Source organism: Leptidea sinapis, chromosome 2 (assembly GCF_905404315.1).
Source record: "Leptidea sinapis chromosome 2, ilLepSina1.1, whole genome shotgun sequence".
NCBI classification, from domain to species: Eukaryota; Metazoa; Arthropoda; class Insecta; order Lepidoptera; family Pieridae; genus Leptidea; species Leptidea sinapis.
This window is the reverse complement of record NC_066266.1, coordinates 177,890-201,766: the sequence shown is the minus strand read 5'-3', so window position 1 is coordinate 201,766 and position 23,877 is coordinate 177,890. Positions and strand designations below refer to the sequence as shown.

The window sequence follows — 23,877 nt, the reverse complement described above, 5'->3', positions numbered from 1 at the left end:
AGATAATAATTTTTTTCGCATTTCAAAACGCGAAAATTATCAGCTCTATCCTCTGTTTGATATTAATATTATAGCAGGTAGCTGATCCGGGAAACATTTGGCAAATAAATTAATACCCGCATCAGTTGACTGAATTATTTATATTTCGAATATAAAGGTATTTCTATGTCAAAAAATATAGGTTCCGTAAGTATCACCAACACATCATATATACTACAACGTTCTCCGAAACACGCTGAATCTTATGCTTCTTTTAGTAGTTGACGAAATATAACTGAAGGAAGAAACCGGCTATACAATACAGATAAGTATTTTCGGCCAGAAAATTAAAAGGCATAAAAGCCATTTATTTTATCAAAATTGATTCCTTTAGAATTCTTTTTGATGTCATTTCTAATATACTAGATACTACTACCGCTTCGGAAACAAATGGCGCTCTGAGAGAGAAGAAGCGGCTATTAATTAGCTACTAATTAGCTATAGCGGCTAAGAATTATGTCTACGTTTAGAACAATTGTTACTAGGATGGAATGTTCAGGAAATGTTTGATGTACGACGGTGATATGTTACAGTTACAAGTGATATGGTTTGAAATATATATTATAAATATTAACGTAAGTTTGTTAGTTACTTTTGTTAAATTATCACTCACAAGTGATGGTCGTATAGATTTATACACAAGTTCTCACCTCAAATACATCAGGTTTAAGTTATTCCATCATTTTGTATATGTTCCGGAGAGTGCACCATACTGAATATTGAGCGGCGCTGCATTATAATGGGCAAGGCGTATCAATTAGCATCAGCAGAACGTCCTCCTCGTCTCGTCCCTTATTGCCATAATAAAAATTGAGGACTGAGAGCCAATTAGCTTCAAGAGAAAACTGAACAGTACATTATAGTTTCAATATTTGTCTGTCTGTCAGAGAACTCTCCGAAACGAAAATAGGCGTAAAATACAGTTTCTGATTTAGATCGGTTGTGTGAAAAAGTCTATTAAAATTTATTTTTAATCTCTTCTGCGAAGAACGCAAAAGTGTACAAACACGTTTGTATAAAAAATTGCATCGCATTTCATAGTAATAACTAGAAGTATGGTTATTTAATATGGAATATTAAATGTTTCGCTCGCTTGGTTCACAATGAGCGTGCTAATAGAACCTCACCAACTCGCTACGGAACCCTGGTGAGAACGACTCCCGCTTGCCACATTATGTCACTTACCAAAAACTGACAATACGAAAGTATACACAAAAACTAAACAATCACTTAACAATAAATACCGTAACTTAGTCTAGTCTCTTACAATGTGACGTTATTGAGGCTGATATGGAGTCCCTATGAAGTAACCTATTATGCTGGAGAAAGTACAATAAGCATTTTTACGGGCTTTAAAAGCTCATCGGTTGCTTCGGGACAACACTCTAGAAACCAGCCGGGCTCTCGACGAAGCAACTACCTTACTTAAATTTAGCCGGGGCTTAAGAGATGCCCCTGATATTCATAATGAGCTGATTCGACTGTATATACCTGACAATATATAGTCGTAGCAGACATCGCCGTCTGCAGGCAGTACCCGCGTGTCGCACGGCGCCCGTGCCGCGAGTCTTGAAATTGTGATCTATTTACTAACAGACTTGAGGTGCTGGTGCAGTTGCTGCTCCAACTTTGTGAGTCCTCACATAAAAGTGTCGAGCAATAGCAATGTACTTGATTAATGTAATTGGTAATGTAACCGTTATAATCAAAATAAATAAATAAAAATTACATCTCTTTCGCAACAGCTAAGTTGTAAGTAAGGTAAAGAAGCGTTTAAGTTTAATGATCAGAGTTTAAACAGTAGTTCAGAAGTGCAATGATTTCATCTAGATGTCAAAACGTGACTCAGCCGAAGAAAATAAAATACAAAACCTCCAATGAACAAACAGAAACTCACCCAATATTGGCGCAAGGATGTCCCACCCGCAAGCTGGGCCCGGCAGACTTATTTGAACAGCTCGTCAGCATGCGGGAGCCCCAGAGCCGTCCGCTCTCGACGGCGGCCGCCTGATAACTGAATCGTGAGGCGGCGCCTGCGCAAGTTGTCGAGTGCGGCTCCCGGCTCGCGGGCCGCCTTCACGTTCGTGAGTGTAAGGGGCGCCACACACGGGCGATATGCTGCACGCGATAGCTACGCCTCAATATACAGCGTTCACTCAAACATTTACTGCGACATAGACAGTATCCGCGACGGACTAAAGATACAACGATAAAGTTAGGATTGTACATCCGCCCGAACCATTGTTTAAAACATAGTTCTTCACCGAGTCTTCATAATGACTGATTTACTATGAATTATTAATATATAATTATATAATAATATATTACTTAATATAATAATGGTATATTCAATTAAAAATCAGAACAAAAGAACAATCTCTACTGTAAGAAAAGTCCAATTGGACAGTACTTAGTTAAACTATTTTGTAATAATTGAAGTCACGATAAAATTAGTAATTGGTCTTAATGGCTAGATCGTAATAATATTTATCTACACCCATGCTTTAAATCCTCTATTAAAGATTCTGAAACAGTTAGCTTATTGCCAACATTAAAACACCCAATGTTCTAATAACCATTACATCATCCAAACGAGTGTTGTAATGTTGTACTGAATTTCATAACAACACTCCTATGTTTTTTTTCGATCCCTTCATGCGCAAAGAGTTTCAACAGACAACCACATTATTATTGCTCGATGCGTGGTATCTGTATGAATTTCAAAAAAATAACTTTTTCGTTTACCTTCGTTCCACACTACCAAAACGTTGCGCGCCGTAAAAAAAAGTAGGTTATTCGAATCCTCGTCATTTTTGTTTTGTTTACACAAACTGTGCGATTCATTTTAAACGCTGCAAAAGAACATTATATTCGAGTGAATTTTAATTATTGCAGTATACAAAATGTAAATTACTACTAAAATAAATAATTGTTTCATTAATACTTAGTTTATTTGTATATAATCAATAATTAATGATATTAGTTACTACTAGGACTGGTGTTTTAATGTTAGCAGTAAGCTAACTATTCCAAAATCTTTTAGAGGATTCATATTCTGGGTGTAGATAAAGTCTTGTATGCAACTGTTGATAATTAGGTATTAAAACACTCTTGTGATACTATTATATTCGTGTTTTAATACCCCTTATTACACAACAGTTGCATAAATAACTATTAATATTAGTGTATCATATCTATATATCGACGAATAATAAAAAAAGAAAAATTATTAAGTATTGGTTAATATTCTAGAAAATTATTATAATATGAGCTTACCTACTGCTCAACCATTTTATGAACTTGCTGTTATGTACCTGCTCCAGTACTACAGTAAAAGTAATAAACAAACGCTTAAATTACACCTACACTTCAATCTGCTTCGAATGTATTTCCTTGGCGTACAATATATGTATATGATCTATACAGAGTAAGTAGTGAGTGTCATATGACAGCTGACATTAAGCTAAGAATTGTAGCTGAGTGTGATAAAACGAAAACTACACTTTAACATTCAGCTGTTAAAAGCTTACTCAGCTAAGTTTTACGTTACGGCTTTGTCGTTTGTGTCGCGCTTAACAGAACCTCCATGCACGAACAAAGGTACATATAATGGGATGTGTATGTGTGTATGAGTTCAGGCCTCTACCACTCGTACTGAACGATCTATTACGAAACTAATGAGCGGACATTTTTAACGTGAAACTCAAAAACACTCGCCACTTGAATGTTTTTTGTTTAAGATCGGAATACAATGGCGACACACATTATAATGACAGATATTAACATTTGGAGACCCTTACGGCCGTCAGGATATGATCAGCTATTAAATCGAACTATTATGTTAATTCTGTCAATTATATTCAGTTTTAATTACTACTAATAGCTACTTCAAATTGACATAGAACCTTCATGGTTTGAGATTTTTGAGTGAAATTTTTTTAACATGCCTTATGTAGTTCTACTTTAAAAAAAAATGCAACATTCAATCATCGATTTTCCATTTTGAAGTAAAACTTCTTTAGGCGCGACTTGGGGGTAACTTTGGATTTTTTTCTGACGAAAGTAACGCTCAGTACAAAAGTCAATTGAATTTTTTAAGCCGTTCTAATTTAATTTTTTTTTTAAATATTTAAAATTACTCAGTCATATTTTTTAATAATCTCCAAGTATTTTTATTGTTTATTTATTACTACTATTGCAACAAGTCTTAATATATATATTTTTGAGCGTCTGTTGTAACTAAATTCGTCCTAAACGGCTGGACCGATTCTAATGAAACGTGTGTCTTCAGGTGGATTCGAGAATAGTTTAGATTCACAATTGAACTCCTAAATGGATGGACCGATTTTGATGTTTTTTTTTGTGTGTTCCAGTGAATTTGAGATTGGTTTAGATTCTCAATTCCGTCCATATCTAATATATAAAATTATCATGTCGCGGTATTTGTTGTTAAACTCCTCCGAAACGGCTTGACCGATTCTCATGAAATTTTGTGTGCATATTGAGTAGATCTGAGAATCGAACAACATCTATTTTTCATCTCCCTTAATGTTAATGGTAGCCCACCCCTAAACGTTTTTTTTTAATTCTTAGATATTTTTTTGTTTTTATGATACAATATTAAAAATATATACAACCATAAATTTTCAACCCTCTACGATCAATATTTTCTATTTTTTATCGCGATTTTTATAATATTATATTCCATCCACAGATCTGCAATAAGGTTGCAAGATGGCAATTGAATACAATATTTGTAGTAGGTACGATAAATTTTATGTATTTACTTTTTGCCTATGTCATCAAATTTTTATATCCCAACAATTTTAATTATCGAATTTCTTTTTAATTACTTTATATGGCAATACAACGTTTGCTGGGTCACCTAGTACCGAATATACTCGTATAATTTTTCAGAATTTTTCTGACATTTGTTAATTTGTTCTCGGTTATTGCTTTTTGTTGGTATTATAAGGATAGGCAAAGGATTCGAGCCTATACAGCCATATTTGTTAATATTCAATAACAACGCCATATTTAACGCCATATTTTATGTACTAATAATAATATAACCTTCAATTTCTTAATATCAATTATTTCATTTAATGAGTGAGAATTTTTAAAATAAATATAAATAGAATATAAAATGAAAATAATAATCAGTCAAATAAAATGGCGGAATCCCAGGAAAATGTTACTCTTTCATCAATAAATAAGCTTAAAAGAGAAAATTAAGAACCTGATAATGACCTGACCTGTAAAAAGTTTAAGTGTTTATTTTCTGATGAATAATAATATCAAAATATAACATTATATCATTCTTTGTAAAATATATCATACTCACTTGACAAAATAATATTAGTTAATATAAAGGCATTCTTTTATTTTAGGTAGAGAAAATGCCAACTTTGCTCAAAAGATGTGTTATATCGTCAGCGTTTCCGAGAAAAAAAAATGCAAATCTAACAATACTCCTAGCTCTTCAGTGATACGTGAGTGCTTAGTTGGTAACACGGCTTTATTTAATGTATCTGTTAATTATTCCTAAAGTTAATTATTATTAAGTTTTACTTCAATCGCACGTAAAGATTACACGCACACACTTTTTTTTATTCAACTTAGACAAGAAAGATGGACACTTCGGAAATTCAAGTGATTTTTGAATACGAGTTCCGACGCGGAGCTAACGTGGCAGAAACAGCTCGCAATATCAATTTTGCGTTTTGAAAGGGGACTGCTAATGAAAGCACCGTGCGATCGTGTTTAAACCCTTTGATTTGAAGAACGAACCACGTGGAAGACCGCCCGCACAGATGAATACTAATGAATTGAAAGAGATGGTGGAAGCCGATGCGATCCACACTACCCAAGGGTTAGCGGCATGGTTTAAGGTTACCTTACCAACAATATTGACTCATTTGCGTCAAATCAATAAAATAAAAAAATATTAAAAATGGGTGCCTCGTGATTTAACTTATCTGCCGAAAGAAACGCGTGTTGAAACTTGTGTTGCCTTGTGAAATGAATAAAGTGAATATTGGATCGAATTGTAAAATGCGATGAAAAGTGGATTTGATACTATATAACCATAAGCGATAAAGGCAATGGCTGACCCCAGGTCAAACGCCGCAACAGTGTCTTAAAGCAAAGCTTACCAATAATTAATAAAAGTTACCAAAGGACATCGTAACTGTTAGGTCGTCTCAGCATGGTGTTATTCACTACAGCTTTCTCCGATCTGGTCAAGCAATAATGGCAGATGTCAATTGTGCCGAACTACAAAAATTCTCGGTTCTCAATTCGTCGGTATGTTTTTTTGTGTTTCTTACCTCAAAACTTTAAAAAACTGGGTGAACCGATTTTGATTATTCATTTTTTATTTGAAAGCTGGTGCTTCCCGTGTGGTCCAATTTGGTCCACGAATAACTCAATATCGCGCCACCCAATTTCAATAATTATTTTTTTATTGGAAAGGATATACTTCAAAGGAAGTTTGGTCAAAGTTTGGTATGTTCTGAATATTGGATCCATGACAAACTAACGGAACTCTTCAATTCTTAGCAGAAATTAACGATACTAGGCTAAATCTATTTTATGGTATCCGGATATTTGGGTCACCTACCGTAACGTTGTTATGGTCAAGTAATTGTCGTAGTCAGATATGATGATCAATGGAACTCCTTAACGACTTACAGTAAGGATGCTATCTGTGGCAGAATTTCTGTCTGTAATAAAATTGCAATGCGCTTGCGTTCATTGCAGCACGGCAAATTTTAGACACAAAGGAGACAATTTTTTTGGGCCTACTGGATATGGTGGTGTTTATTAATTGTATTATGCTTGTAAAATTGTAATGAATTTATTATTGCAGGCCATATATTATTGTAAAATCTAACCGGGATCATGAAATTATAATAAAAAGGCTAACACTTGATATATTTCCTGTATCCAGTTATGGTCACCATGGAAAAAATATAATAAAACATTTGTAACATTATCGGCTTTTGAAAAGTAAAAAATATGTATTGGATCCATGAACCTCATTTGAATTATTGTTTTAGAGGTTCAACTAATTTAGCAATAAGTACATAGTTTAATGTTACCCTGCAATGGAATAAAGTAACATAGACAAAGTCCATATCTGTGAACTGTGCATCTGTCATTTTGATTTTTATGTTGCCAAAACAGAATTTTGTATTTTCCGTTTCTTTTGAGTTTATTTTGCATTATTATAATTATTTGGTTTATTTCATAGATTTTAATATCGTATCTACAGCATATCACACTCTAGAGAGTCGTTTTGTAAATTGTGCAGTACGATTTCATCGTAATGTGCAAAAACATATATTAGTGTCTGGGATACCTGGGGACTTGAACTGGGTCTGCGGTGAATACAAAATTGAAGAATTCCGGCAACCTATCCATGAGTTTGGTCAAAATGAAAATCTTCTACGGGATAAAATACAATCAAGGCACACAAGTAGAAAAACTTATAACACTTATCTACTGGTTGACACCAACCCATCGATTTCTAGTACTAGAGCTGCTCTTGCCGCATATTGTTGCCATTGTTTGGTGGGTAGACATACTGTTGGATGCTGAAATGTCTGTTGTGTGGTATTTAGGGCAGGGCATCAAGATGAGATTTGAGCCACCTTCATCGTTTCTGAATAAGATTCCAATTATTAATTATTATTTTGAAAATGATGATGAGTAATAAATATGAATACTATTTAAACAACGTGTTATTTCTTCCTTACCTTAACTCAAGACTATTTATATGAAATACTTATTTTATTAAGACACGACTTTGAAAATATAATGATGGTTGTTAAGTATTTTTGGCAAGCTTTCTGATTTAGTGATTATGGTTAGGGCCCTGACTACTAAACTGAAGTATTGGGGTGTACACACGCCTACTATTAATACTTGTGTGACGAACATTTTTGTTCTGTGCATTATTGTATGCCATCTTTTATCAGCTGTATCCTTACTCTTCCTACAGGCTCTATTTATTTGGATATCAGAAAGTACTACTTACCCCTACTTAAGTATGGCCGTTTCTGTTTTCTCAAGATATTACGGAATAGCTTATTATTAACATTTCTATATGATTTTATAGGTTATTTTGACATTCACATTTTTATCGTATTTCTCAGCATTCCGGTTAGACCATTTCTAACTAAATATACCGTTGTCATTTAGAGATTGTAAGGAATAAAGCTATACATGTTTCAATGCTATACACCACATTTCGAGGTGGGCCTAATCGTCGAACAAAAAAAAACTGTCACCTTTTGCTTTGAAAAGGTTGTCTTTCAGTTATAAGGGCTCCGTTCCTCTAAATTAAACCGTCTGCCTCCACCACCGCCAATAACCTACATTATAACAACTATAACAAATACTATCTCGACTCCTGTCAACCGCACTACCTCTGAAAACGTGTTCTGAACAGGTCTCGAAACGTCGGGCTAGCTAAAGTAATAATAAAAATATAACTTTTAAGCAAAAACGAATGTAAAAACAGTTACAACTACGCGCGTATTAATCGTTTTAAAAGAGTTTTATTTTGTTCTTCATTCATATTCATATACTGTAAACTTTGACAGGACATGCGATACGTACACTATAATGTTATAGAGAGAGGTGAACACAACCCACATTCATTATTCTGTTACTGTTTCAATAAAACGGAAGGGATCTGATCTTCGCCCCTCTTTACTTATTCCAAATTAAATCAGTTTACATTATGTACGTGACAGACGCTATTTGGAAAGACCATAATAGACATTTAAAACGGATAAGCACATTATTATACATGGGGCACACTTAAAGTTTTGCACTTCTAGCTAATAGGAACTATTTGAATTTCGAATGTTATATTTTTTGAAACGTTGCAACCTTCTTAGTAATAAAAAAACAATTGGCCGGAAATCATTTGTAAATTGTTTCTTATCACACATCAAAGTTGTACGTACGCAACGAAAATGGAATTAAGTCGAAAAGATTTTAGAGCCATGATATTTATGATTTTAAAAGTTCTCTCTCTCTACGAGACCGTGCCGCTCGTTTTCAAAATGCTTTTGGGAGAGAAGCACAGAGAGTTTGCTGAATTTGAGAGAGGTCTAGTTTCTTTACATGACGAATTTCGTGAAGGGCGTTTCGTGACGGGCCTTCAACCGCCGTCAACGTAAATAATGTGGCTACTGTTAAGCGGCCAATTGAAGAAAACCCACGGATTACCTATGAGACAATTCGAGGACTTTTGAGGATTGGTATATACCAAATTTAGAAAATTTTACACGAAGAATTGAAAGGCCAACAAAAGTGAGGCAGGCGAGAAACGTTGGTAAAAAAATGATCGCATTTTTTTTTCTCAGCTACTTGATGAGAGGTTCCACTGTTATCAATTCCGATGAGGCAGTGTTCCATCAGCACGTAGAAAATATGCTTTCAGATCTGTGGTCCTCTTGTTTTAAAAAATGGTTCGATCGCATGAAGAAACGTTCAAAATGTAAAGGAGAATATTTTGAAAAGCAATAAATTTTTGCATTTCATTTAAAGCATAATACTTTGGTTATGGTATGTATGGTATGGGTATGGTATGTTGTTTTCTTAAGTTACGCAAAACTTTTAGTGTCACTTACGTATTATTATTCCATATTCCGACGGCGTCAATATGGTGTATGTATAAAAGTTATATTTATTTCATATGTTATTATTTATAATCTTTTTTAGTATTGGCTTTAACTTAAATAGTTTTCTGAGTAATAAATCTATATATATAAAAAATAATTGCTGTTCGTTAGTCTCGCTAAAACTCGAGAACGGCTTGACCGATTTGGCTTATTTTGGTCTTGAATTATTTGTGGAAATCCAGGGAAGGTTGAAAAGGTTTGAATAAATATGAAAATCCCCGTTTTTATATAAAAACAACAATTTTGATTTTCCTCCGACGTGTCCCCCGTCGTTCAGAAATCAAATAAAAACAATAGTTTAAAATGAATAACTAATTAGAATTTTTATATCTTATTTATACTTTCTGAGGAGGTAAAAAATAAACTTCCTTAAAACGCGGGTAACAAAAATGATGCCTTTTGTTAGTTTAAAGTTTATTTTATACAAAAGTTGTGGTCTTTTACTTATCGATTGAGGCAGTACGAAGTCTGCCGGGTCAGCTAGTATTAAATAAACAAAAGTGCAATAAAAACGCGCAAAATATAACATATCGAAATGCAATACTATTGTTTGAAGCACAGTGTGACGTCAAAGTCTAGATAAACATAAGAAATGGTTCCTAGATATTATTTTTGTTGGTTACCGATATATGGTACTTTATGATTCAATGATCTGTATAATTATTATTTACAATTACTGAACGTGGATTTGTTAAACCGCAATCAGATAATATTTCAAAAATAGACGCGTTTATGACGCGTAACACAAAAGTAAGAGGTTGAAGTTAGTTCTTAAAATTTACTGACGTATGCGACATTTTTTTTTTTGGTTATTTAGTCCATTATAAGAACATTCATTAATTAATAATTAATCATCAAAGCCATCTTTGCAAGATTTTTTACAAAATTGTTCTTTCTAAAAACGTAGAATAGCACGAGGAATAAATCATTTTAATGATTTTTGCTTCGTTAGGCCAAGGAAGTATAACTTCTTGCGTGCATACATAAGTACAAACACACTATTTATCAATAATTTGATGTGTTTGATAACTAGGTTTTAAAAATCATGTAGACACTACTAAGCGGGTCTACCGCGTGTAGTCAACAATATGGACTTTGACCTAAATTCTTTTAGCTCCGCGACTATATTATAAAACTAAGCCTACTTTGTAATTTTAAGAATGTGACAGATTATATGATTGACATATTTAACTGCAGATTGAGGATCGAATGACGGGTGATCGAATAAAGCGGCCTTTAGAGAATCAACCAGAGGGTCAATGAACGAAATTCGATTAGCTTCGCGCCTATATTATAAAATGAAGCCACTTACCTGTAGACAGCGGCAGACCACACAAAACAAAGCGCTTTGTCTGTTATCAATCAACTTTTATACGGTCCCTTATCATTACATGAAGCGATCAATAACTTTATCTAGTAACATAGTTAGAGGGGTTGGTGAATCAAATTTGCTAAAACACCATAAATCATATTGTTAACCGACTTCAAAAAACGAGGAGGTTCTCAATTCGTCGGTTTGTTTTTTTTATTTTTGTTACCTCAAAACTATCGACTGGGTGAACCGATTTTGATAATTATTTTTTTATTTGAAAGCGGGTGCTTCCCGTGTGGTCTCATTATAATTTGGTCTAGATCTGACAGTGGTATCCATGAGAAAACCGTAAAAGTCTTAAATTTGCTATACATACGGATAGCAAAGTGGATGATAAATTTACGAATAGCTCAATATCGCGGCAACCGATTTCGATGATTTATTTTTTATTGGAAAGGATATACTTCGAAGATAGTTTGGTTAGGTTCTGATTACGGAATCCGTGACAAGGTAACGGAATAATGTCTGTAATCAAATTGCAAAGCACTTACGTTCATTGCTGCATTGAAAAATTTAGTATATCTACACATATTTAGACAAATTGTTAGTTAGTGTACGTCAAATTCACTAAAAATCATAAAAAAAAAATAACTAAAAAACAACCGCCTTCAAAAACACTATTCCAAAACAATAGATATAATGTGCACTAAAAAGAATGAAAATAATTGCGTACTTTTATACAATCTAATTAATTAATCTTATTCTAGTTACGATTATTGTAATTTTTGGAGTCGGTGTCATCCAAGATAGGTTTGTTACTACATACATAGTTATAAGTGAGATGTGCTTGAGTCGTGAGGAGGCGAGAGCGGGTCTCGGCGGAAGGACACCCATTCCAAAAATAACAATAATCGTAACTAGAATTAGATTAATTAATTAGATTATATAAAAATACGCAATTATTTTCATACTTTTTAGTGCACATTATAACTATTGTTTTAGAATAGTGTTTTTGAAGGCGGTTGTTTTTTTGTTAAAAAATTTATACGTTACACCAGCAGCTATTACTTCAGATAGATTTACATTTCTTTCATGACAAAAAGTGACTGGACGAGCAAAAAGGTCAACCTGATCGCTTATGTGTTGCCAACACAACCAAGCAAGCGGGTACACCTTCCTTAAAGGCCGGCATGTGATTCCTGGGGTGTAACAAGAGAACGTGGGTTGCGGTGACCACTTGAGATTAAGTGACGCGCACGTCCTCCTCGATATAAACTGAAACTTACGACGGACCGATGACATCGTGATATTTATTTATTATTGCAGAGCACCAGTAACCAGCCCTCTGTCACTACTTCACCTGTAGCATCGGTTTATGAAGTACAGCCCGCCCGCGCCGGCACACGCACGGACACCACAGATCCTGTTGCCTAACTAATTGGGATCTCATTTATTTTGTGACAACTATAAAAGTTATATGTTAAAATGAACGATTTGTTAAATATTGTTCGTGTTGGTACGCAACTGTAGCAAATAGTACAACTTCAACGGCCTTACAAATTAACTTGGCATTAAGTTATACCTGAGAATAAACCTAGAACATTCTAAATGGTGACTACATCGCTGATAACACTGTCAATACAATGATAATTGTGAAGTTTTCCGAATGTCAGCCTTGTAAATAATAAAAGGAAAATTATAGGTCCGAATAACGTCCGTTTATTCTCAAATATAACTTAATACCAAGTTTATTTGTAAAGCCGTAAAAGTACAGCTATTACGTTAAAATGAAGAATTTATGTCAAATAGACAAAAGGTGCCCATTTTTTCTAAAACAAATCTATTTTAGAGACCGGAGTTCATTATGGTGGCAATGTATATAAATATGAATATGAAATCATTAGTTGTCGTAAACTTTTACCGTTTCCTGAGACTTTAACGTTCAATTTATATTTTTTGTAAAGATGTCGCTTGTCGACTCCTCCTCGGCTAATCGTAATCTTTTTAATCTAAACAGTGATTTTTCTATGGAAAAGGATGACAAACGAGAGTACGGGTCACCTGCTGTTAAGTGATCACCGCCGCCCAGATTCTATTGCAGCACCAGAGGAATCACAGGAGCGATGCCGGGCTTCAAGGAAGGTGTACGCGTTTTTTTGCAGGTACCCATGTCTATACCCGTGTCCCATGTGTATCGTTCCGGAAACACCGCACAAGGAAGCTCATTCTACAGCTTTGTTGTACGTGGAAGTTCCATAAAAATTGCACTTTGGAGGAACGTCACACATCCAGATGGTGGAGATGATATCTTAATTTATTGCACGCGGTCAAATGGTTCTAGCTGATAGTGGGGTGCGCTAAATCAGAGATAACAGCAATACTACTTGTATGCAGTAGTCCATGTAATTGAAAGGTTGCTGCTTTGTGTGACTGGTCGATCCTGTCATAGTGAACTTTTCTTTTATTATATACTAGTTGACCCGACAGACGTTCTTTATATAATAAATAAAACAAAGTTTTTTATTAATTTGTCAATAATATATCATAACATCAAGAATTATTATATAAAATATGCTCCCTGTTGTTGTAATGAGATGTTTTCACAGCAGAACTGTCAAACCGTGCGTGAATAAATTCTCTCATAGAAAATATGTCCATACAAAACAAATATCGGACGACGGGGGACACATCAAAGGAAAAACAAAATTGTTGTTTTTATTTAATTCCGAACACTTTCATATTTATTCACATTTTAAACCTTCCCTGGACTTCCACAAATAATTCAAGACAAAAATTAGCCAAATCGCTCCAGCCGTTCTCGAGTTTTAGCGAGACTAACGAACAGCAATTTATTTTTATTTATATAGATATATATTGTATATTTTTAATATTAATATTGTAATATATTGTATATTTTTATTAAAAAAAAGCGCTAAAAAAGAATGCTGGGAGAGTTTCTTGCGCCGCTTCTTCTTATAGATATATTTCTTTTGTGCGTCTGTTGTAACTGAACTCCCCCTAAACGGCTGGACCGATTTTTAATTAAACTTTCTGTGTGTCTTCAGGTGGATTCGAGAATGGTTTAAAAGGCATTTATTTTCTCAAAATTGAACCTTTACAATTATTTTTGCTGTCATTTCTAATATACTAGATACTACTACTGCTTCGGAAACAAATGGTGCTCTGAGAGAGAAGAAGCGGCACAAGAAACTCTCCCAACATTCTTTTTTTGCGATCTTTTAAATAAAATTATACAATATTGTACTGTAATTGCTATATATATCTATATATATATATATATATGTGTTTGGTTTATGTGTGTTAGAAATTCGGATTGTAATCCAAATGGTAATTATGAGTACAGTCTACATAATATTATGTAACTAACATATTATGACCAAAAATAAATCATACAGATACCAACCGCCGACGACTTGTAAGAACGAATGATATTTTTATTATTTTATTACAATAAGGGCCGAGACCAGAAGGACGTTCAGCTTTACAGTTACAATGCAATGCCGCTCAGGATTTTTTAAAAATCCAAAACATCTGAGCTGCTCTACAATTCCGCTCGTCACCTTAAGACATAAGATAAGACGTCTCATTTGCTCAGTAATATCTACGTATCTACTCAATAGCTACGGCGCCTTTCAGACACAAACGAAACACAGTAATACTTACACAGTACTAAGCAGTACTCCCAAATGCGAGTGAATGCTCTAAGTCGCTTCTTAGGACACCCTAGGACTTGGGACTTCCCTATTCTTTATATGCCCCGGGGAGGCACAAGGCATATGAATGAGAATATAAATGGTACACGGTTAGCTGATGTGAGCCATTGGAGACGCCATATTGGCCTCCTTTTACATAGCCACTGCTCTGCGGCCGTCTGTAATGCGATAAATGGACGAAAAAAGTCGAGAAACCATCCTTTTTTATTTAAAAGGAGGACAAAAAAGCATGAGGGTCATCTGGTATAAAGTCACCGCTGCCCACATTCTCTTGCAACACCAGAGGAATTACAAGAGCGTTACGGGCCTTTAAGTAAGGTGTACGCGCCTTTTATTGAAGGTACCCGTAGCGTATCGTTCCAGAAATACCGCACAAGTAAGCTATGTTGTACGTGGAAGTTCCTAGAAAACCGAACTGTGGAGAAACGCCACACATCCAGATGGTGGAGATGATATTCTTATTTGTACCGTGTCGTGCGAAGGTGCATTTCGATGTACTCCGTACTCCGATACTAAGCGAGACTTTAAAGGAAGTGTTGTCAAAAAGCGATGATACGACAAATGGGGTTGTTTTAGTGGTAAACGTGCAAACTTGAGACTTCTGAGGGTTAAATTGGACAAGGTGCAATTTACCCCATTCCACAATGTTCTAAAAGTTTTACTTTAACACATTATGTTATTGCACTGTCATAGGAAATAACATTTTAATATCAGCATAATTATCTAAAAAAAACGTACCTCAGACTGCAGCGAAGCCTGAAGCTCGTCGTTCAACTTCCTCAGTGCTGCAATCTGAAAATGGGAAAACCATTGGATGTTTACACTTTCTTCAAATTAGGAAATTTAAGTAAGTATTTATTCATGACACATGAGACAATGATAAAGAATACTGCGACGAGAGTGGGTCAGGGATTTCAAATAAATATTCAGCTTAAAGGAATGAACCTTTCTTCTTGCACTTGCACTTCGCCGGTCTGCCGCTGTTCCTCTTGTCGATGACGGTGTCTTTATCAGATCACACCGCACCGAACACTAGTTCTCTTCTATCTTCTTCTTCTTCTCCTGAATCACGTTCCAATTTTCACTACTTCTTCGTCTCTTCGCTTTCACCGAGGCATTCGAAGCGTTTTGCAATTAGAGTTGAAAGTTTTCCGGGTTTTGGATCTGGATGGGTGCAGGTCGGAGCGCAGAGTTGCATTAGTTGAGACCGCTTCAGTTTTGGATTGATATTCAATGTGCCTCCTCCGATGCGGTAATTACTCCTAGTTTTCACTGAGTTGATCACAGAGATATAATCATGTGTAAAAAATAATTAAAGGCGTAACAGCCATAGGACAGGACAAAAAGACAAGGTATAAAAAAAAAGCCTAAGTATATTTCGACACTCTCAAGGGAATCATAATTTATAGGGTATTTTCCGTTGACCTACAACAATGAAATTTGACAAGCAATACTTACTGTACTACAAGTATAGGGAAAATCTGAGAACTATACAATTTCAATTAAATCATAAAAAAATGTACGGCTCCTCGGTGAGCAAGTTCGACTCGGAAATTTGTCATCTTTGTTCTAATACTAATATATAATCTATATATTATATAAAAGAGAATGTATGTTTGTAAGGAAGGAAGGTTTACATATATAATTTATATGGCAAAACAACGTTCGCCAGGTCAGCTAGTATTATATAGCCCTAATAGACTAATCATGATCACATTTGGTGCGGCCGAACCATACCCTACTATTACTGTTAACACCAATAATAGCACGCGGTCTGCTAGCGGACCATATTCGATGCTATGGCGCAGTGCGCACTAAATTATTATTATTACCAATCTGGTAATAATAATCCTTGAGCTTCAACGAATCTATTAGAAAAGATTTCATTGAGATTGGTCGAATAGTTTAGGAGTTATTAGGGAACATACAAACATACATTCTCTTTTATATATAAAGATTACGACGGTTCGCCGGACCACTTGGTGCGAGGCGCCCACCGGACCGTCCGATGGTCCGTCCGTACCAAACCCGACCATTTCTTTAGGCTGAAAAAAAGGGACCATGAAAATAGTAATGATGTATGTCGCGTTGCAGATTCCAAAAATATCGTGCTGCATATCGTAGTGTTCAATGAGCAGTCCCATCCTCAATACGTTAGTGAAACAACTTAAAATTTTCCCGTACAATATAGTCCATGAGTACGGGATAATAATAGGGATAAACTACGTTTAAAAAAACCGACTTTCAAAACTAAAATCTATAGAATAACTTTATAAATATTTACGCACACCGATAATTTTTGAAACAAAAGAGAATAATAGTAGGATGAGAATATAACAATTAATACGAAAGGAAAAATAAATTACTGGCGATCTGAGGTGGGGAACTGGATTAGGGGGGTGTAGTTTTGGCGTAACCTTTAGTGTAGACGCATAGCTCAGGTACATTCTACGGACTTTGCTAATTTGCACAGTGTCAAAGTAAAGGTAAGCGATGAGATGAGTAATAAAACAGTCTCATATGACTATCATAGCAAGGTCATAGTTATCATATTATATTAAATGTATCTATGGTTATGAGATCCTGTTCATTTCTGTAAACAATTTCAGGTACATACAATGTCGGGATTTCTCCAAACATTCATTAATTAATTTTCGAAATTAATTTATTTGTATGAATCGTGGTAACATAGTTCTTAACAATTGGTAGATTCGCACAGCACAATTCGCCAATATGTCGGCATACAAATATTTGATTGTGAATTTTATATTTATATCATACACATTGCATAGCTATCATTCAATAATATCATATAAATATTAGTTAGTAGGTACCTCTTAAATTAAAAAGAAAGAAAACATTGCTCGTAAAAGTAGGAGACAGCAAATGATGGAAAATAGTAATATAATGAGTATTACTGAAGGTGCATTTGTTACAAATTACAGATAAATAAAACACTTTTTGAAGAAATCTGCAAAGATGTTGTATCCTTGTTGGCAACAAGTTTCTTTATAATAATTATAAACGCCAATCCAAAGCCAATCTAAACTATATTTTGTCTTTTGACACTTAACAGCGACATAGATATATTAATGTATGGTTACGATTAACGATAAGGTATTCGAACATTTGTTAGAGTAGGGTCGGTGCGATATATTCGAAGTATCGTATCGTTATTGATACCGCGAGTATACCTCCTGTGCCTTGAATTGTGCTATTGTCGATGAACTCGAATAATTATTATAATATCGAACTCGTCTCCCATTTTCACATTTATCATTATGGTGGAATCATTTTATCTTATCAATGTCCATCTTTCGAGCTTATATCCGAGGTTTGTGTTTGTTTTTTTAATGTTTAACTACTACCTATAAAGAACATTTAAATTCATTAATATATCTCCATGTGCTACTTTTCCTTACAAATTTTCTCAATATCCTACTAAAATGTCTCGTGAGCTAAACCTATCCAAATACAAGCCTTAATTATCACCAAAAAGCAATTACGATATTTAATTAGACTATCAAAAACGTTTCTTATCGATACTAATTTATTTCGCGTAGCAACCCCATATAATAAAACATGCACACAAACTTACAATGCGAATCCACTCTGACCTATTGGGTGTCCGCATTTACATTCCGAATTTAAAATTCAAAATACTCGGCATGCGATTGGTCGGCACTTTTACACCGATGACAACCAACAGTGTACCGCTGAAACTTGTTTTTTATGTAGGTACATTGTAATTAAAATTTTAATCAATGTTAAAAACAAGTGAAGATATATTTTGTATGTGTTAAAATTTAGTGAAATTCTTTAAATACATTCATGTCCACTGGGAATCGACTGGAATTTGACAGTGTTTATTACTACTGTCACTATACAAAGAAAGTATAAAAACCAAGACGACGAGTATCGTAAACTGGCTATATATAAAAATTAAAAAAAAACGATTATACGACAGAAGTGGATACTCTTTCAAGGTGATCCTAACAATACGTATTATTATGATACATGTTATTTACTTTGTTGACCGGTCAAGACCCGGTCAAGACACGGTCGGGAACGCGATGAGTTGCGCATGTCGAGTTGAAATTAACCGGATATACTGTCTACAGTCCCTTGAAGCATTGAAACCATCAAACGTTGCCTTAAAACTCTGAAATTTAGTTTTTATAAAATTAGTTTAAGTGATATTGAGCTGTAGCAGTGCGACGCCAGCTGGTAGTTGAGACCTTAGATGTGGAGTAAAGTAGCGTATACTAGAGCTGACAGCCCGATACGAGTAATGAGTGACCAATTTAGAGTCGTCGTTTCTGAAAAGTGTGCGTTACTTGGTTAGTATTCAAAATACTATTTAAAACATATTTAGATCGATAGATAGATTAAAACAACCACAAAAGAGGTTCCTCAAAATGCTAGTAAAGAGACTAACTATGGGATACTATTCAATGAATGTAAAGTGTTACCAGTACATGAGATGATAGTCACAATAGTCGTAGCAAAAAAATGTATGAGCTGTCTGTACCTAGGAAGCAGAATTATTATCGTGAACGAGTTAGAAGGATTTTTGTAAGAAAATTTATTGTAGTAGGCATTACTTTGCGGAAATCCATAATTATACAAATGATTTGAGTTTTCCGCCAATATTTGTCTTTAAACAATTCGACACGTGTTTCGCCTCTACACGAGGCATCCTCAGGACATGTTGTCTCGCCAAAATCTGCCAGATTTACACTAAAGAAAACACAAGTCATTTGTAGGATTTTGTACCAAAACGTGAGTATATAGGGACATTCTAGAATCTAGCTAATTTGCTAAAAAATTAAAAGGAAAGCCGAAGGTAATTGTAATATAACTATATTGTATTAACTTAATAAATTAACTTTGGAAGCTGTTTCTCTGGCAAGAAACTGCTATTCAGTTTGGCGGAGGTCTGTATTTTTATTGCATTGTATTTGGAGGCATTTTATTATTATTGTTATTGTCAGGCGTGGCTGACTGTTTACGACTTGTCAATCAAAATCAGTTACCAGAAACAATAGATTCGCTTACCTTTTATGTGTTGCTGTATCTGTATCATCCGTTAGAGATGGCCCTCTCTCTAGCACGCTTTGTTTATATTGAAGGGCTATGATCACAATAATAAAATGATTAATATCAAATTTATAAAAAACTATGGAATTATGCTAATTTCATTACGGCACATTAAAAAGGCGCCAATTCTGACTGATACCTTTTTGACAGTTGACAAAGTAGTTGTGTTTTTTATTACCTTATCTTGTAGGTACGAGAGCTGCAACACAAATAACTCCGACCCAACGTTTTTTATCCTCCACATAATCGAACACAATTTCAATAGTATTAATATTGTTGCTTTGTATTTTTGTGATTATTTGTCACCAAGTGTTTTAGTCTTGCAGATTATTATAGCTTTAAGGCTGAAATGTATACGAGGGCAGCAGTGAAAATTTCGGGAATCAAGGAAGTGACACAACATTACTATTTAAAAATGTATTTATTGCTTTTCGAAGTATTCTCCGCGATATTTGACACATTTTTCCATATCATGGAAACAATCATTGAAGCAACCATTCCTTTCGGAAGTTGGGGTCTCTAAAACGACCGTTTTGTAGGCGTCCACAGCTTCTTCAGGTGATGGAAATCTCTGACCACGCAATTTATTCTTTATTTTAGGGAAAGGATAGAAATCAGGGCTTAGGTCGGGGCTGCACGGCGGATTGTCTAATAATTCTATGTTTTCTTGCTCTAAAAACTCTTTTGTTCTGTGCGCGGTGTGAGAACTCGCACTATCGTGATGGAGGATGATGAGGCAAACAAATGCTAACATACCATTCTGCATTAACCGTTTTTTGTCCCTCAAGAGGAATAGTCGCAACATGGCCGCTTTTGGAGACAAACGTGGCCACCATTCTTTTTGCAACACTCCGTGAACGAACAATTTTTGTTGGCTTTAACTCATTTTAGAACACCCAAACTCGTGACTGGTTTTTTGTTTCGGGTTCGTACGCGTATATCCAGGATTCGTCACCTGATACGATGTTGTATACAGCATTTGAGGATCCTGCATGGAATCTTTCGAGAGTTCTGACGCACCAAGTAACGCGAGCCGCTTTTTGCTCTTCACAGAGCAAATGCGGTATACATCGGAGAAACAACTTTTTTACACCTAATTGTTCATGCAAGATTATTTGTATTTGACTAATGCCAATGTCTAAAGTTGCCTGAATTTCGCGGTATGTCACATTTCGATCTTCCTCAATCAGCTTACGCACAGCATCAACGTTGTATTTGGTGACTACAGTTTTTGGACGACCTTGACGGGGATCATGACTGAGCTTGACACGTCCACGTTGAAATTCAGCAAACCAGCGATAAATTGTGGTTTTGGATGGGGCTTCATCACCAAACGCAGAAATCATCCGGTCAACACACTGTTTTTGTGTTAATCCACTTCGAAAGTCACAATAAATCATCGATCTAGAAAAATCTAGTCAATTCCATTTTCTCAACGACTAAACAAGTTTGAAAAGACCTTGTGACAAGACCGAGAAGTTATATAAATGGTATACGATTTTTAAAATCATCAATTAAAAAGATTTTAATATGACAGGAACAGTGGAAATATTCCATTCCCGATACTTTTAGTGCAGCCCTCGTAGAGCGTACTAAGAGTTTGCTCAGACTTTTTTAGTTTCGTTTTAATAGTAATTTGACTTAAATTATTCATTCAAACACTGGTACGTTTTAAAGCATCTTTCGTTAAAAATTACTGATAGATCTTGTGCATTGTACCTAGGTTTCTATCGAATCTGAAAAAAAATACAAATTAAAAGAAACAAATACCTGCTTTTTTGCACAATTTTACCTGAACTTTGGCCGTTCATAATAAAGTCATAAATTGTGAAAGTAAAGAAAATAATACGATATTAAACCTCGCGCACGTAATGGAGATTCTATTAAAAAAACATTTATTTCACAAATTTGTTAGAATTACTTAAAAAATACTAATTTCCTGGTTGAAGTTTTATGGAACTTCTGCACACTATTATAAATGTACTGACAATGAACAGTCATAGTTTTTATTCCTTTAAATTTTTCTTTGAGAGACTGTCTATAACCAAGCAAATATAGCACGAACAGCTCTCTTTTGCAGCAACACTATATCAATATCAGCGCATGACCCCACTGATTGACCTATTTCAGTTCAGCCTGTTCTTAGTGCGTTTGCTTCAGCAGCTACAAATGCATTTTTATAAATTATTGAACAATAATCAATTTGGTTTCACTACGAGCTTATCAATAGTTAATGTAGGTATTAGACTCATTGAACACATCATTGAGGCCTGGGAAGATGTAAACGGCAAACAGTTTTCGGCCGAATTTGTAGGAATAGGTGTTCCGCAGGGTTCTATTCTCGGTTCTTTCTTGTTTCTTGTATACATGATGGTTTGCAAATATATAAATGAATGAAAATACAAGTCATACTGGTCCACAGAAGTATAGTAAAATTAATAATTAAATTAAAATCCCTAAATTATAAAAGTGAAATTTTCAAAGATTGATAGAAAATTTCAATTGAATTAGAATAAAGAAAACAGTCTGTTTAGACTATGTACTTTGACCCCGAGGAGCGACAACATTGCTCACGGCGGCAAATTGGCTGTAACTTCTCTTCTCGTAAACAAGCTCTTAACAATAACATTATTATCAGCGAAGAAATGAAAATTGATTTATACATTTCACTTGAACATTAAAGAAAGTTATATAAATATTATATACAGTCAATTACTTGAAACAATCGCGGGCTGAGTAAGGCACTTGCTTGGACACTTTAGACATCGGACACACATTCCGAAAGCTCGCGTTAAACTGAATCAGCAAATTACAAACACTTAAATAAAATGGCGAAAATAAATAAAGGCGTAAATAGGGCATAATTCTAGTTTATCCATACTTTATTTACAATTACTTACCAACAACCTAAACAAGGCAGTAAAAACTAGTACCTTTGTGTTATTCGAATGTTTTAATATTTAATAAATTAATTAATGAATGGATAAGCTTTGTAATAAAATAGTTTATTTTTGTAAGTTCAGTACTTACGAAACCACTGTTTTCTGAGTGATTTCCTGAGCTGCGAACAAGTAAGTTGGTACGATTTTTGATAGGTGGCTATCACTGGTAATGTTTGACGGAAATCTCCTGCTAATAAAATCATCGCTCCACCAAATCGGTTTTTTGTTAAAAGATGTTTGATGTACCATCGTGCATTCATCCCACACTATCAACTTACATTGCTGCAAAACCTTTGCCAATGTTGCAGGTCGGACCGAATCAAATCAGAAATGAGAAGATCCGCTGGAGAACCCAGGTAACCGACATATCCGAATGATTGCGAAACTGCAGTGGCGGTGGGCAGGGCACATAGCTTGATGGACAGATGGCCGTTGGGGCAGCAAAGTCCTCGAATGGCCACGTACCGGAAGACGCAGTGTTTTCCACGCAAAAATAGCCGATTTGGTCGAGCCGTTCCAGAGTCGTGCATTAAGCAACATTCATTTTTCTCTCGCCCTATGAGCAAGGTGCATGTATGAATGCCTCGAGATGAGCTTACGCGCTTGTCATGTAAGCGCTCATATGGGTTACACCTGGAAACGTATTCCGCAGTTTAGTGGTACGCGAAAGAAACTTTCTTGAAAACCACCAGTTTAATTTGTGGCTTGTCATTATCGGTGTTGTTATTCGGCGGGAGGAATCAGGTCGAAAAGCACTCCAGCCTTTGAGTAATTAAGTCGACGCAATGTTGGCTTTGTACTCTATTTGAGCATCACAAACGAATTTCCCAAACCGTTGTTGTCACTAACCCACGCCTTATCAGCGATAAGGTGAGCAAACACGATAAAATATCTACCCCACGCTAGGTTAGGCTTTTGTGTGTTTGTGCCGAGTACACCACGTACATTGGCATATGAATTCAAACTGAATGTAATAAATATCAATCAAGTGGTCGCTAGCTACGGGCCTGACGAGAAAGCTCATCGTCGCTCTGAGCGTAATGGAGAGGGGT

At 35.2% G+C, this 23,877-nt stretch overlaps 1 protein-coding gene across 2 annotated transcripts in view; it reads right to left on the bottom strand.

Annotated features, from left to right (window-relative positions):
• LOC126974644 (thyroid receptor-interacting protein 11-like) overlaps positions 1–23,877 on the bottom strand; it is a 109,606-nt gene that overhangs the window by 46,656 nt on the left and 39,073 nt on the right. Inside the window, exon 2 of one of the 2 annotated variants that reach the window (XM_050822182.1) lies at positions 15,522–15,575. In XM_050822182.1, the coding sequence (XP_050678139.1) occupies positions 15,522–15,575 (54 nt within the window). Of the gene's footprint in view, positions 1–1,936; positions 2,071–15,521; positions 15,576–23,877 lie in introns of those variants that run through there. The other variant, XM_050822191.1, reaches the window with a different exon arrangement.